Source organism: Sorex fumeus, unplaced genomic scaffold (genome assembly GCF_029834395.1).
Source record: "Sorex fumeus unplaced genomic scaffold, SorFum_2.1 ptg000063l, whole genome shotgun sequence".
Lineage (NCBI taxonomy): Eukaryota > Metazoa > Chordata > Mammalia > Eulipotyphla > Soricidae > Sorex > Sorex fumeus.
Window position 1 is genome coordinate 7,102,029 of NW_026606120.1, and position 17,370 is coordinate 7,119,398.

General features: G+C 42.6%; 1 protein-coding gene across 2 annotated transcripts in view; it reads left to right on the plus strand.

Moving 5' to 3' along the window:
- The window catches only part of ZNF609 (zinc finger protein 609), a 171,004-nt gene that overhangs the window by 109,129 nt on the left and 44,505 nt on the right, over window positions 1-17,370 (plus strand). For both annotated transcript variants that reach the window (XM_056128098.1, XM_056128097.1), the window contains one exon: window positions 11,170-11,395. In XM_056128098.1, coding sequence (XP_055984073.1) covers window positions 11,170-11,395 — 226 coding nt within the window. The remainder of the gene's footprint in view (window positions 1-11,169; window positions 11,396-17,370) is intronic.

Here is a 17,370-nt window from a genome sequence, read left to right on the forward strand (position 1 = left end):
CTGCCTCTCCCTTCTACTTAGGCACTTTCATTCTTCGTTGTGGGGGAGGCAGTTTGGGAGAACCACACCCAACAGTACTTAAGGGCTACTCCTGGTTCTGTGCTCAGTAGACACTCATAGGCAATGCTGGGTATCAAATTGGGATAAGCCATATTTGAGGCAAGTGCCTTAACCCCTATACTATCTGTTTGGCTTCCCACTCTTATCAGTTCGGGTTTTTTCTTACACGTGTGTAAATGTTTCAGTATACTCAAATAGATATCAATTTAATATTAATTGGTTGATCAAGTACATGCTATACTGTAGCCTTTTATCACACACAAACATGCTTTAGAAAACATCACACAAGACTATGCTTTTTGCTTTGATGGATATTTAAATTGTTTCTGGGTTTTGTTTGTTTGTGAGGTCAGAGTGATAGTATATGGGTAGGGCATTTGCCTTGCACTTTTGGACAGCCCAGGTTCTGTCTCTGGCATCCATAGAGTCCCCTAAGCCCTCCAGAAACTATCCTTGATCACAGAGCCAGGAGTAGGCACTGAATATCACCAAGTGTAACCCCAAAAAATAAATAAATAAAAGCCTGCAGAAGCAAACTCAACATCATCACGGGCACCTGTCCTATTATCTTCTTGGTAAGGATTCTATAAATGGAATTTGAAACAAAAGAACATCTGCATTTTCATCTGATACACATGTCAAAGTTCCCTCTCCAGATATTTTACCATTCATGCTCTCATCAGCAACACTACATACAAATTCCTGTCAACTTGGATCTTGTTCAACTCTTTCATCTTTTCCAGTCAGACAGGTGGAAAATTATATTGCGTTTTTGTTTGGTTTTTTTTTTTTAAGCTTTGCTCTCTTGTTTATTTATTTATTTATTTTTAGCTTTTTTGGTCACACCGGTGATGCTCAGAGGTTACTTCTGGCACTATTCTCAGGAATTACTCCTGATGTTGCTTAGGAGCCCATAAGGGATGCCAGGGATCGAACACAGGTTAGCTGCAAAAGGCAAATGCCCTACTCGCTGTACCATCGCTCCAGCCCTTTTTTTGTATTATTTAGAAGCTCTTCACAATACTCAAGACTCCTCAGATTATGCTCTAAAAACCTCTCTGCATCTCCCAGTATTCTTGCGGCTTCTTTTTCCTGTAGAGTGCTGGCAGCTAAATAGAGTAAACACACTCCTCCTTCCCGTCCTCTCTCTCTCACCCACTCTCGCACCTAATTTCAGTTCATCTTTCTCCAAATCAAAAATAAAACCAGTTTCTCCTCTTTCATTTTTACGTAGTTTTAGTTTGTTTGTTTGTTTGTGGGGAGGGGGACAGGGCACACTTAATGATCCTCAGAAGCTGCTCAGCAATGACTTCCGGTGGTGCTTGGGGAAACCATGTGCTATTACAGAAATTGTTATTGAAAAGCAGTAGCTTAGAGGCCAGAGATATGGCTCAAGTGGTAGAGAATGCTTTATAAGATTCTGGGTTCCATCACCAGCAGCACGTGGTTCCCTGAGGGCTACCAAAATTAACTCCCACAACTAGCAATGCATGTGTGTGTGTGTGTGTGCGCGCACACATACACACACACATATAGTTACATATAGTTTAGCATGGCTTGACATGTGTTTCAGTTTCCAGAGTATATATTTACTGAAAAGTCAGAAACAACTTTATTGTCTTTTGGCCATTTGTATTCTTTTTTGAGGAAACTTCTGTTCATTTCTTCTCCCCATTTTTTGATGCGGTTGGAGGTTTTTTTCTTGTACAATTCTATTAGTGTCTTGTATATTCTGTATATTAATCCCTTATCAGATGGGTATTGGGTAAATATTCTTTCCCATTCTGTGGGCTCTTTCCGTATTTTGGTCACTGTTTCTTTTGAAGTGCAGAAGCTTCTTACTTTGATGTGGTCCCATTTGTTTGTGTTTGCTTCCACTTGCATGGTCAGTGCTGTTTCATCCTTAAAGATGTTTTTAGCTTCAGTGTTGTGGTGATTTCAGCCTAAAATGCTCCACGTCGCTAGCCGTCAGGGAGATGCAAATCAAAACAACATTGAGATATCATCGCACACCACAGAAACTGGCACACATTCAAAAGAACAAAAGCAGCCAGGGCTGGCGTGGATGTGGGAGAACAGGGACACTCTTTCACTGTTGGTGGGAATGCTCACTATTCCAGCCTTTCTGGAAAACAATATGGGCAGTCCTTCAAAAACTAGAAATTGAGCTTCCACAGGACCCCACAGTACCACTTCTGGGAATATATCCCGAGGATGCAAAAAAGCACAATAGAAATGACATCTGTATCTACATGTTCATTGTAGCGCTATTTATAGTACCCAAAATCTGGAAACAACCCAAGTGCCCTAGAACAGATGACTGGTTAAAGAAACTTTGGTACATCTGCACATTAGAATACTATGCAGCTGTCAGGAGAGATGAAGTCATGAACTTTGCTTATAAATGGATAGACATGGAGAATATCATGCTAAGTGAAATGAGTCAGAAAGAGAGGGACAGACAAAGAAGGACTGCACTCATTTGTGGAGTATAAAACAACATAACATGAGGCTGACACCTAAGGATATTAGATACACGGGACAGGTAGATTGCTCCATAGCTGGAAACCTGCCTCATGAGCAAAGGGGAGAAGGCAGCTGGAATAGAAAAGGGATCACTAAGAGAAAGATGGCTGGAGGAATTGGTCGGGATGGGAGATGTATGCAGAAAATGGAGAAAGGGCCAAACATGATAACCTCTCAGGGTCTGTATTGCAAATCATAATGCCCAAAAGTAGAGAGAGATTATGGGGAATCATGTCTGCCATGGAGGCAGGGGGAGGGTGGGGAAGGGGGGGTATACCAGAGATATTGGTGGTGGAGAATGTGCACTGGTAGAGGGATGGGTGTTTGATCATTGTGTGATTGTAACCCAAACATGAAAGCTTGTAACTATCTCACGGTATTCAATAAAATTAAAAAATATAAATAAATTTTAAAAAAGATAAAGTCTAAAGTCTAATACAACTTTAAGAAAAAGTTAGTATCTGAAACTTGGGGCCAGAATGATAGTACAGTGGGTAAGCCTTGTACATGGCCAGCCCGTGCTCTGGTATCCCGTATGGTCCCCAGAGCACCGCCATGCCAGGAATAATTCCTGAGTGCAGAAACAGGAGTAATCCCTGAGCATCTTCGGATGCAGCCCCAAAACCAAAATACATGTGAAATATATGAAACTTAAGGATTAACCAAAAGTAATGTGTGAATCCAGATCTAAGAGTAATTAATGACAACAAAAAAAGATGTGTTCTTCAAGCCTATGTTCTCCCTTGAACACATATCTCGCTTGCCTGTCTGTATTACTTTTGCTTGCTTATTTCTCCTTTGGAGAAGCCTGTGTTCTCTCTTCAGCATGTACTTCTCTCATTTTCTCCCTTCACATCTAAGTAAGTTTTTAATAAAAACTATCTTGCTTTGGGACCAGAGCAGTAGTATAGTGGGTAGGTCAACTTGTCTTGCACATAGCTGACCCAGGTTCAATCCCCAGCATCCCATATGGTCCCCTGAGTACCGCCGGAAGTGATTCAGAGCATTGCTAAGTGTGGCCCAAAAACAAACTCCGAAAAACTACCTTGCTTCAAACACACACCAAAAAAAACTTTCATTGTTCAAAAAGGACTTTTAAAAAATAAACTTCAGGTAGCGTAGGATCCTTGTCTTGCACATGGTCAACCCAAGTTTGATCCCCAGCATCCCATGTTTCCCGGAGCACTGCCAGAATGATTCCTGAGTACAGAGCCAGAAGTAAGTCCTGAGCACCTCCAGGTGTGGCCCAAAAACAATTAAAATCTAAACTGTCACTAAACAATTATTAAAGAGCAAGTAATCTCTTTCCTAACAAAGCTCTTTCAATTTTGATGGTAGAGCCAAGTTAATGGCATTGGAAAATATTGAAGTTTCCGCAAATCCTTATAAATCTTGTTGTCTAAGGAGTCCTGGTAAATGTGAGAGAAACACAAGACCACAGACAGGCACTGCAATATTAAATGAGTCTGATAGTGATCTTCAGCCAAATCTGAAGACAAAATGTAAATAGTTGTTGAGCTATTTGCAATCTTCCTTTCTGGTCACAACTCCATTTTCTTGGAATGGCCTGATAAAAATTAAAACACAGTCATACTCACCTGGGTTTCAGTCCTGACAACGCCACTTATTGTGCCACTCTTGGGCTCCTTTCCTCCCTTCCCATTTCCCTTCCTTCTCACATTTGAGCCACATAGGCAGTGCTCAGGGGCTCTGTGTTTGGGGATCACTTCCCGTGTGCTCAAGGAACCATGAGATGTAATGCGGGGGGTTGACCCTGCACCTTCCACATGCCAAGCATCTTCTCCAGTCCTTTGAGCTGTCTCTCCAATCCACTGCTCTTTTCTGCCAACAGGGGTATCTTCACAGTTGTTTTGGTCCAAGATTTAATGAGATAACATGACTTCCTGGCACCTGCCAGCATTTTAATGAATTCTGATTATTTTCCTTTGACTGCTTCATGCTTTCCTCTACTCAGAGCAGTCAAGCTTTTGTGCCTTTATCTTTCTTGCTAACATCAGCCCATTTTGTTCTTTTCTGCCGCACCTTTACTGGGAATGCCCAGACAGTGGGGTCATCAGAAATTCCCAGACAGTGAAAAAACCCAGTATATACTCAACGGCGGTGCATTGAAGTTGATGGACCAACTTCTGGGTCTTTCTCGCTGGGAGGCTACAAACAGCGACACTGTCCTGATGGTGGCAGCACCAGGATTTGAACTCACAGCCTCTGCCTGTCTGGCTTTCTTAAATGTTTTTGGAACAGTATGTAAGTCTAGAGGGGTAGCTCACAGTGTCACATGTCCGCCACTCCCAGCTCTGTGCTCAGGGGACCATGTGGTGCCACATGCAAGGCAAGGTTTTAACCCTTGTACTATATATCTGGGCCCATAAATTTATTTTAAATCCACTTTTTACTTATTTTTGCTTATTTATTTTTGGGGGACACACTTGACGAAGCTCAGGGGTTGTTGCTCATGGCCCTGCATCCAGGAATCACTTCTGGTGGTGCTCAGGTGACAGTGGGAATAAAACCTGGGTCAGCTGTATGCAAGGCAAGCACCCTACCGGCTTTACTATCTCTAAACCCCAAAACAACGTGTGTGTGTGTGTGTGTGTGTGTGTGTGTGTGTGTGTGTGTGTGTGTGTGTGTGTGTTGGTTTTGGTATTACACCCAGCTGTGCTCAGAACTTCCTTCTGGTTCACATTGCTCAGAGATCACTCCTGGAGAGGCCTGGGGGACCATATGTGGTACCAGGGGTCAAATCCAGGTCAACTGCTTCCAAGGCAAGCCCCTTATCTGCTGTACTATCCAACATTTAAAACAACTTTTTAAGGTTTATTGTGACCCCCACCCCACATTCATCATGTGACTCATGGGGATTGTAACCCACAGTTTAAGAAGCTAGACTTTTAGGCACTAAAATATTATCCACGCCTTTCATTTTGTTCTTGAAACTCACTTTTGCTTGACTTCTTATGGCAAGCACCATTAGATTTTTCTTCTCAGTTCTTTTTTATTTCCATAGTGCTGGAACCAAATTGCCAGAGTTTGAAACCCCTTATGACCTGGGAGGTAGGTTAAAGGGCTGGAGTGCATTGCTTTGCTTGCAAGAGTAGTATACTGGGTTTTTTTGATGTTCGTTGGCACTCCTACAATGCAGTTTCAGGGCTGGACAGAGGCCTCCCATATACTCTTTCAGTGCATATCTCTCTCTGAGATACCTCCTTGACCCCTTAGGCTAATCCTTATTATTTTATTTTTAATTGGTGAGAGGTCACACCTGGCTCAGTGCCTAGGCATCTATTTGGTGCCTGGGATCAATCCCAGGCCTCTGGCATGCAAAGCCATGCTTTGGAGCCAACTTAAGCACTTTTTGTGGGGGAGTGTGGGGGGGGGGGCTTCGCTGAATGGGACCATATCTGACTGTACTTAGGGCTTACCCCTGACTCTGCACTAAGGGATCACTCTTGACAGGTTCAGGGAACCATATGCAGTGCCAGGGATCAAAGGTGGATTGGCCATATGCAAGGCAAGCACCCTACCTCTGTACTGTCACTCCAGACCATGAAAGAAGATAGTTTTCATTTAAAAACAAGGTTTTTAGGAATACATACAAAAATTTTTGAAAAGAATTTAATATATGAATGGTCGAGCGGGCCCAGTAACGTCTCCATTGGAGACTTTGTTGTTACTGTGTCTGGCATATCGAATACTCTCGGTAGCTTGCCGGGCTCTCCGAGAGGGGCGGTGAAATAGCAAGTTAATGCTAACTTATCTTCTGCTTCTTTGCGGTCTTTTCTTCTTCCTGAATTTAGTTCTTATTTAAGTGTAGATGCTCTAAAGTTTCTCTCACCTTTTCCCGCCATCTTTATTCTGTCTTTGGGCCATCTCAAGCTTCTTTCAAACTGTGTCAGAAGTTTGATTGGTTTCTTCTGTTCCACCAATCAGCTTTGTGCTGCTGTTGTTGTCTAATGTTTTCTTATCTTATTGATGTTAATCAAGTTAGTCACCAAGTCTCATTGATTTCCTCTCTCACCTCTCCCTTTCTGTTTCAGCCGCCACTGCCTTGGTTCAAGGCATCATCCTGTCTCACTAGAATGATTATTATAAGTAAGCTTCTAATTGGCATTCGTTCCTTCTTGGATAACTCTCTCAAAGTCATTGTTTAAAAAAAAAAGAAAAATCTATATTGTTTCACTCTCCTGCTTAAAGCACAGCAGTTCCTTTTGACATTAAATGCATTCTCCTGTCCTTTGCCTTGACTCTTCACTGCCCAGTTGTTGTGATCCTCCTTCAGGCCTGTATTTAGCGTTGTGTGTGACTGAAACAACATGATTTTTCTTACCTTTCTATTGACTCTGGAATAGTCACCTGCCTTTCTCCTTAGTATATGCAAGCGATACTTGTAAATGATTTTTCCCCCTTTGTACTGACTTACTTTTTTACACGATTTAGTTACTTATTCACATTTGTTTACCCCATTAGATATGACAGAAGGCCAAGGATTGTATTAAATGATTGGATTAGACCATTCATTAGAGCACAGTAATGTTTCTGAATGAACAGAAGAATGCTTATAAATCAAATTAAGTTCTAAAACAAGAAAGGCATGCTAAATATCCCTTTTTATTTTCTTTTTTGTTGTTGTTGTTTTGGTTTGGTTTTTGCTTTTTGTTTTGAGGTTGGGAGGGTTGGTTTGGAGGCCACATCCAGAGGTACTTGCATATCTGTCCTGGGGGTGTTCAGGGATGAAGTGCCAAGGATCAAATCTAGGCCCCTGTATACAAAGCACATGTTCCAACCCGTTCATTTTCCTAGTATCAGAGCATGAAGGTCAGTTTTATTTTTCAGAATATAATCTGACCCTGGGGCTAGAGAGAGAGCACAGTGAGTAGGGCGTTTGCCTTGCACGTGGCCCAACCCAGGTTCGATTCCCAGCATCCCATATGGTCCCCCAATTCCTAACGGTTTTTTTTCCTTAATGTTTTTAAACAAAAAGAGTAAAGATAGTTTTCTCAAAATTCTTGTCAACAGGGTAATTCAAATAATTGAGGATTTTCTTTGTATTTTAATATGTGACTAATTGACAACTAAACTTTTTTTAATCACCAGAGTACAGTCAGGTAGATAGTACAGGAGATAAATGGTTTGAACACAGACAGACACTGCATATGGTCCTCAAAACACAAAGCCAGGAATAGCCTCAGGCACCACCAGGTATGGCCCCCAACATAAACTCAAAACCAAACAACTTTGTGAATAGGACTCAAAATTTTGGGGCTAGAGAGGTAGTACCTTGGGTAAGACCTTTGCCTTGCTCGGGGCGACCTGAATTCCATCTGCAGCATCTCATATGGTTTCCCAAGCACGCCAGGAGTAACTCCTGAGCATTGCTGGGTGTGGCCCTCAAAAAACTTAACAGATTGAGTATTGGGGGAGGTTGCTGCTTGTACATGGGTAAAGAGCCTATTATATCTCTTGTGTCTTATTGTGGATGATGGCTGGAGAGATAGCACAGCGGTAGGGTGTTTGCCTTGCACACGGCCGACCTGGCCGACCCGAGTTCGATTCCTCTACCCTTCTTGGAGAGCCCGGCAAGCTACCGAGAGTATCTATCTCTCCTGCACGGCAAAGCCTGGCAAGCTCCTCGTAGCGTATTTGATATGCCAAACACAATAACAAGTCTAATAATGGAGATGTTACTGGGCCCACTCAAGCAAATCGATGAACAATGGGAGGACAGTGCTACAGACGAATCATTGTGAAATCTTGAAGGAACTTTTCAATTACTGGCGAAGGATAATGTCCTCTTAATACAGTATTGATATCTGTTTGACATTTTGCTTTCATGAAATTGTATTTGCCTCATCCCAAGCATTTATCTGTCAGTAATTTTTGGTGTGTGGTTTAAAGGCGAGTTTGTTAGGGTTATTGCACTTAAACCTGCTGCCTGTCTTCTCTTAAAGTGAAAGAGATCTGACTCCTGTTTGTGAAAGGGAGGGATGGTCCACCCCAAAGATGTTTCAGTGCCTTTTGTACCCCTTAAATTATATAGTAACTTTGACATTTTCTTCCATGTGTGGAAGGCAACTGAAGTCAACATGTAATTCTTGCTTGGGAATTAATGATTCTGGCCTTTATTCTCTCTAGTCCTCATTTCTCTATCCCCTGCCCATCAACACTCAGATTCCTAATAGACTAGTCGGCTATTAGACTAATAGCTAACGGACTTTAGATTTTAAAAGAGGATCATTGGGACTGGAACAATAGCACAGCAGATAGGGCGTTTGCCTTGCACACAGCTGACCTAGGTTCGATTCCCAGCACCGCCAGGAATAATTCCTGAGTGCATGAACCAGGAGTAACTCCTGTGCATCGCCAGGTGTGACCCAAAAAGAAAAAAAAAAAGAGGATCATTAAAAGGTAAAAGAGATGAACTGGTGCGAAACTTTAGATTTGCACTTTAAATGTTCCGTCAACGGGGCTATGGAGCGTTAGTACAGTGGGCATTTGCCTTGCACACGCTCTATCCCTGGCATCCCATAGGGTTCCCCAAGTGCAGAGCTTGCAGTGCTCCCTGAGCACCTCCAGGTGTAACCCCAAATCAAATAAATTTTCAGTAAGTGTCTTTTCAGGTTTTTGTATTTTGGTGTTAGCCTCCCATTTAGCCAAGCCCCTAAACAGTGGGATTAGATTTGAGAGATGGAGAATTGAACCTACTATTGTTTCTGTTATTGTTGTTATGGAATAGGTAGTTTATAACCATAATTGTTTATATTCTTTTTTATTGTTTTTTTTTTCTTAGTTTTGTGGCCATACCTGGCAGAGCTCAGGGCTTACTCTGGGCTCTATCCATAAGGATCACTCCTAGCAGGGCTCAAGGAACCATAGGGAGTGCTGGGATCGGACCAGGGTTGGCCATGTGCAAGGCAGGCACCCTCCCCACTGTACTATCACTCTGGCCCTATATTCTTATTTTTTATTTTCCCTGTTGGCACCATTCTCTGAACAGTCACAACTTTTGTATATGGTGAAGTTGGCAAACTGCCTACTTTTGGATATTTCTCCTCTCCTGGAGAGTGATAAGTGAAGCTGTGTTTGTTCCTCCTAGTACTATAGTCTCAAATCCCATAAAGCCTCCTAGGTCATGAGATGACTATCTCAGAGCTGCTTATTATGCACTGTGGCTTAATGTAGATTATAGATGTGACCAAACAGTAATTAGTGGAGCTGGAGCTGTAATTAAACATTACTGTGCTGCTCTGTGATTTCTCTTTAGACATTTAAGGAAACGGACTAGTTCCAAACCCTAAGGTGCATTTCATCACTTCTCCCAACCCTCAAGCATCTCTTTTAATTAGTCAGATAATTTAAATAAAGCAATTCTCACATGAACAGAGATTCCTTAGCTCTGATCCCTGAGAATTGTTCACCGTACAGACTCATTCATCTGCTCCTCCTATGTAGCAGTGTGTTCTTCTTAGTGGTCAGTCTACTAATTAAGTTTTCTTCAGCGAACCACTTTAAGTGCAACTGTGTGGTTTATATTTGATGTCTTAGATGTTGTTTCTGGATCTGTCAATGCAGAAAGTTGAGGCCAGTGTCTGTGTAAGATAAAGGACTTTCCAGAAATTCCTCTTGCTAATGGAAGAAAGGCATAAAAAAGTGAAGAAACGAGGCAGAGGAAGTGTGCATGCTGACTAAAATAGCTTCTGTCTCAGTTCTTTCCCAAGAGAGAAAAACAGAGGTAATGCCAAGACTAAAGATAGGTAGTCAACATACACTGATTTTCTCTTTCATTGCCACTCCCAAACTGAGTGTTTTTTTTTATGAGAAAGTGATTTTATTGCTACATTTTAATATAAGGCAGAACAGATCTGTTTGTCACTTTTTTTTAAAAAAAATTAAATTGAATCGCTATGAGATACATAGTTACAAAGTTGATCATGATTGGGTTTTGGTCAAGCATTATTCTAATACCCAACCTTTTTTACACAGGATACCTTAATAACTATCCTTCCTTCCTTCTCTTCCTCTGCCCTTCCCTCCTCCCCTTCCCTTTCCTTCTCTCACCTCCCCCAATGTAGAGTTAGAAGGTAAGTAAGTAATCTCTTAAGTCTGAATCTCTACATTTCTTAGGTTGACTGATTATTGACTGTAAATCTATACTATCTAAATCTGTACTATCCAACATGTACAAGACTCTGGGTTTGGTTCCTGGCACAAAAACAAGCCAGCAACAAATTGTATATGTAAGGAACAGGAAGTACACCACTAGGAGTGATCCCTGAGCACAGCCAGGAGTATCCCTGAGCATCACTGGTTGTGACCCAGAAGGAAGGAGAGAGGGAGGGAGGGTAGGTTAGTTCTTTTACAGAGTGTGCTCATCTAAAGCCTGTGACTGTGATGAACTGGACTTGAAAGGAAGGACCTTAATCTTTTCCTTAGCATGCAAGTTTGTACTCTAGCACTTTTCGCTCTGTCCCGCAGCTGAAAGGACTATTTGACTAGATTAAGTATAGAGAAGGTGTTTTCCCTAAGATGTTCTCCCTGACTTAGCTGCTACTTCCTTTTTCTCCACAGATGGAATCCCCTGTCTCCACACCAGCGGTGCTGCCTCTACACCTTTTGGTGCCAGTGGTCAATAGTGACATCTCCTCCCCTTGTGAGCAGATCATGGTTCGGACCCGATCTGTTGGGGTCAACACATGTGATGTGGCTTTAGCCACAGAGCCAGAGTGCCTGGGCCCCTGTGAACCTGGGACAAGCGTCAACCTTGAGGGTATCGTGTGGCAGGAAACAGAAGATGGTAAGTGTTTTGTGAGGCCTCTCCAGCCCCTTTGGCCCTATGCAGGGGAGCCAACAGAGGCCTTGTGCTAGAAATAAGACTAGGATTTTTAAGAGTCTCGAATCATCTACTTATGGTCCCTATGTGAGGATTACTGCAGACTCAGCTTCCTGAGATTTCCAGTGCCAGTTTGTTCAGATAATCATTTCAGGGCTAGAGCAGCAGTACAGGAGGTAAGGAATTTGTATTACGTGTGGCCGACCCAGTTCAATCCCCAGGACCACATTGTCCCCTAAAAACTGCCAGGCGTCACTTCTGAGCACCAAATCAGGAATAACCTCTAAGTATGGCCCTAAATAAATAAACTGATAAATAATATTTCCTCTTCATAGCTGTTAGTAGCATTGACCTAGTACTTAAGCAGCTATTTGATGGGTGCTAACTATGTTATTCAAACTGTGTCTGTACTGAATGAACTTCTGGGTTAAAGTGGAGATGAAAGTAGTAGAAGGACTGCTGTGGGAGTCAAGGCAATGGAGAACAGTCTCTCCTAAATATATCTTGTGTTAGCACCAGACATGTATAGCACTTGTTTTTTCTAATACCTGGAAACGCAGCCAGGAGTTGCCCACTGTTAGTTTCATTGCCTGGCCACCCACACCATGCTTTCGGCAAGCAGTAAGTACAGTACAGGTTTGGGGGGCCTGGAGCTTTGGATCACACTCAGTGGTGGTCAGGGGCAGTTCCTGGCTCTGTAATCAGGAGTGACCCCTGTCAGTGATCATGGGAACCAGATGTGATGCTATCAATTTGTACCAGGTCTTTCATGTGCAAGGCGGGCACCTTACCTCTTGCACTATCTCTCAGGCCGACTAAGTACAGATTTTATAGGCCTTGGCAATGGGGAAGTGTTTCTATGGTCTTGTTTTGAAGCTCCCACTGAGCAGTTGTCTCACTCTAGGTGCTGCTGTCCAGTACTACCCTGGAGTTATATCATATATTCCATTTGCTCACAAGAACAGTCTCTGTTCTGTTTCTGAAGTTTCTAAAACTGAAAAAAAGCAGAAATGCAAAAGGACTCTAAGACAGTGTTTGAGATCCCAAGATCTCTTGATTCCATCTGTGGCAATATGGTGTTAGTACATTTGTTCTCTTTATAAAAAAAAAAAAAAGTCAGGGTCACAAAGGTCTGAAACACTTGCTTTGTATCCAGCAGACAAAGTTGGGTCCCAGAAACCACATGATCCTCCAATTATAGCTGGAATCTGACACAGCACCACACCACGAGGTGTGACCCAAACACTATCCCACCCTCCCCTCCTGCTCCCAACTCAAGTCATAGGCTGGGAAGATGGCTCAAAGTGGGGCATGTATTTTGTGTGAGAGAGGCTTGTTACCACATGGTCCACTTGAGCACTGAACCACGCACAGTCCCTGAGCACTTGCCAGAAGTAGCTGAAGAAACAAAGTGTTTAGTCCTTATGGTGTGGTTAGAGAAGCTGGCCCTAGGGTCCCTCTGCATTAGTAACCAGATTTTTAAAACAACCCCCTCTTGGAGAATTGAGAGACCCGAAGGAGCATGGCTAATTAAGTTTTTACAAGCTTGTCATCTTTGAAAAGTCAGGTGTTTCATTATGATCATTCAAAAAAAGTTCCTCTCTTTTTTTTTTTGCTTTTTGGGTCACACCTGGCAATGCTCAGGGGTTACTCCTGGTTTTGCACTCAGGAATTACTCCTGGCAGTGCTCAGGGGACCATATGGGATGCTGGGAATTGAACTCAGGTTGGCCGCGTGCAAGGCAAACGCCCTACCCGCTGTGCTATTGCTCCAGCCCCAGTTCCTCTCATTTTTGTTGTGACTCAGGGTTTCTTTATTTAAACTGTACAGTCCATTAGACACTGATATATTTAACCTGTTGTATTCTTCACTCTCAGGTGTGTATAACTCTCAATGTGTATAACTTCAATTACAATGTGTATAACTTCAATAACTTCAATATATACTCTCAATGTGTATAACTTCAATTTCAGAATAACATTGCTAATGAGATTTTATTGTGTGATTTCAGACTATAGTATCAAAACAAAAATTAAAACTATTGTGTTAGAAAGAGGAAAGAGGAGAAGGTAACTGGCATAATGTGTGGCATACTACCCAGCTGTGTAGATAGAACATACAATCTGGAAATCAAAAGTACTGTTTCTGATTTTAAAATGGCATCTGCTGAATAGCCAGAGTCAGTAGGAAGGACAAATATCTAGACCACAGTTCTATGTCACTCACTAACCCTCTGGCTTTCTGACACAGTATATTGCAGGTAGACAAAGATATCAACCTCTTGCCTATTCATTGTACCCAACTTTATATGGCCACTTTTCTCTGACGGCGAGCGATAGCACAGCGGTAGGGCGTTTACCTTGTGTGCAGCCAGCCCAGCCAAGCCGGGTTTGATTCCTCCGCAAGCTACCGAGAGTATTTAATATGCCAAACACAGTAACAAGAAGTCTCACGATGGAGACGTTACTGAGCCCACTCAAGCAAATTGATGAACAACAGGAGGACAGTGTTTGTTTTGTTTATTTTCTCTGTTTGACAACAGTGATCAAACCCAGGGCCTCACAGGTAAAGGCAAGTGTACCACTGAGCTAAATCTCCACGCCAAGATGCTTTCAGTGTATATGAACCTGTTCAAAATTTTGCAAGAGCAATAGAACCACTGGTAAGGTGTTTGCCTTGCGGGTGGCTGATCCAGGTATGATCCTCAGCATCCCATATAGTCCCTCAAGTACCGCCAGGAGTAATTCCTGAGTGCAGAGCCAGGAGTAACCCCTGATCAAGGCCCAAGTGTGACCCAAAAAAAACTTTGCAAGAGAGTGGTGAGCTAACCCTTTCATTCTCTTGAGAACAGTGAGTGTGGTGCCAGAGAGTCTAGGCAGTAAGGCATTTGCTTGCCTTGCATGTGGCTGACTGCTAGATCACTTACATCACATAAGGTTCTTGAGCACCGTTGGGTGTGGCACAAAAACAGTGGATACTTTTTTAGTCCAGGATTTGTAATTCCTTCCCTGCCAAGAAGCTGTGCGCCTAGATTTGGGACAAGGTACATGATTTGCTCTCAAAGACTTAAGTGGGCTGGCAGCCTACTGCCAGTTCCCTGTTAGATACTTTTCACCTTTTCACAGACTGGATTATCACAACTCACTGTTATGTTTATAATTATACCTTTCTATAGTGTTTATCACTTTCTCTGTTTTAGAAGTTCTCTGGGTTCAGGGACTCTTCTCACCATTGTATCTTAACTCTTTATCTCTGGTTACCTATATATAATAGACTCTGAAAAATACTTACTTGACTAAATCAATGCTTGCATATATGTTTTGTCATTTCTTGATGTATACTAATGTGTAAGTGTGTATCTGCCACACCCAGTGTTGCTCAAGGTGTACTCCTGGCTCTGTCTCAGATCACTCAGAACTGTGTGGGGAGCTGGGGATTGAACCTGGGTTAGCCAAGTGTAAGGCAGGTGCCCTGCCAGCTGTACTGTTGTCCAGCCCCCTCAGTAAGCAATTTTGCCTCAGAAGAAGAATATGGTCTACCTTAATAAGCTTCTGTGTAATAATAAATTTTCATAAATAAACAGCCCATACATCTGAGGGTTTATTTCAGGGCTCAGTTCCAAACCTTTGTTTCGTTTTTATAGTTTATGGTCAGGGAATGCAAAGCCTCTCAAGCATCATTTTTCTTAGAATCACTTTATCTATTTATGGAGTTTTATTGGTCCGTACAAGTTTCAGTAACACTTGATTTAGATTCTGTGTCCCTGAAGAATATCACTGGACTCTGATACAGGATTGCATTGAATCTGTATAATGCTTTTAACATTGCTAATTCTTTCCATCCATGAACATGGAGTATTTTCCCATTTCCTTGTGTCTTCTATTTCAATTGTGACTTAGAGTTTTCTGTGCATGCTCCCTACTCACTGTGCTATTTTCTCCAACCACCACCACCAACATACTTCATGTTTAAGTGATACTTAAGCAGTCTGTATAACTGTGCTCAAAACTGGGGATTAAAAAAAAACTGGGGATATACCTAAACTAAACTTTGAGGTGTTATTCCTAGAAATCAGGGTCCTGTTTGAAATCCCTTCACTTAACTTGACCTTTGTTTTCTCATTGGTAATTTAGAAGGTTGGGTACCCATACTCGCATACCTGCCCTGCTTGGTAAAGCTGCTGTAACATGATGGGCAGATGCTGTTAACAAACTTGGCAAGTAGCCTTTTTCCTATGCCGGTAGATCTAGACCAGTTCCTGCAGAGGTCTGCTCCTGCCTTGCTGCTGCCGCCTTTGAAAGAGACCAGCGAGAGCCTAAGACTCCTCTCTCTCTCTTTCTCTCTCTATTCTCTCTCCCTCTCTCCCTCTCCCCTCCTCCCCTTCTCACTTCTCACTCCTCTCTTTCTCTCTCTCTTTCTCTCTCCCTCTATTTTAATACCAGTATAAATAATCCCTCTGCTCTGCAGCCTCTCTCCAGCTTCTTATCTCCACTCATTTTCTCTCTTAGCTACTTATTTAAAGGAGTGTCTCCACCTCATCCAAGATCCTGCATTATCCCATCACTCCTGAGCTTTACAGAACAAAGAAATCCTGGGGCATCAGCTTTATCACTTAGCAGCTGGAGATCACTTCCCCCAGGATAGGGTGGGAAGGTGCCCTATCCCCCTGGCATAAGACAGCTTTGTTATGTGGCCTCTGTTTTGTCTGCCAGGCTTAGGCTTTGTCTGTATTGGTGTTAAATTAAGTGGTAAACTAGACCCGTGTACTTGTAGAGGAGTAGGGGTTAAGGGGGGAGGGAGGGAGTTGTCATTTGTAGCCTGTGCTTTTTGCACATGGAATTTTGGTTTAATCCACTGTCCTTATATTTACTCCTGCCGGATCCTTTATTTCCCATGGTTGCTGCATTCATGGTCTTCTCCATAGCAACAAGCTCTGGCAAAAAGGCCCTGGTGAGAAATGGAGTAGGTCCCTCCCCCACAAGTTGTGTGCTCTTTTCTTTGGGGTATCTTTTTACAAAGCCTAGAAAACTATCAAATAATTTTTTTACCCCCAGTGACTCCTAATCAAATGAGACTTTTTGCCTTGACTAATTTAGTGAACATCCTTCCTTCTTCTTATCTGACTGATTATCCCTATCCTACTAAAGGTCTCCCATATCACTTGTAATAATGTGTGTCTTCCAATTTACCAGACTCCCCTCTGCTCTTCAGCTTTTAGCCTGCTCCTTAGAATCATTCTATAAAAATGTCTCCCCAAGTCCAACACCAGAGTGGAGGGAGAACAGATGATCATGGGGAAACCTGTCTTGGCACATCTGGGCTGTTGGTTACATTAGAGACAAGGCTGGCCTCACCTGCATCTCAGCTCATCCAGCCACTGAGCCACTGGAGATGGCAAACTCCAGAGGTTTTTTTAGTTTTTATGTCATCAATCTTATTGTGCATTCATAAAAGTAATGCACAATTCATAAGCATGCAGATCATTGAATTTTCAGTGCACTTCAGGGCACCCGCAGCGGGGTGAATGAATACAATGCTCCCCGAACCTGAGAGACACCGTCATTCTGCACTCCCTGTAGCCAAGCTCTCCACCCGCAAGGTAATCAATTCTTACATCTTGCAGCTAATGTTACAGTGAGTCAGTTGTGCCTGGTTTGAACTTTATGTAGAGAATTGTTAGAGTAGATTCCTCTCTGTCTTCACACTTGTTGGCAACTATGAGTCTCCACTTGTGGAGATTTGCCCAGGTCATATTTGTACACTCAGCACAGCACTCACTGGGATCCTGAGTTTGTGGTTGCAGTGTTCGCCTGACATTGCACACCTGGCCGCATTGTTCATACAGCTTTTTCTGTATTTTGCTACTGAAATCCACCTGTTGCTGCATATGGCTGTATTTTTGTTGTTCTCAGCATTTTGTATCTAATATTAGCAAAATC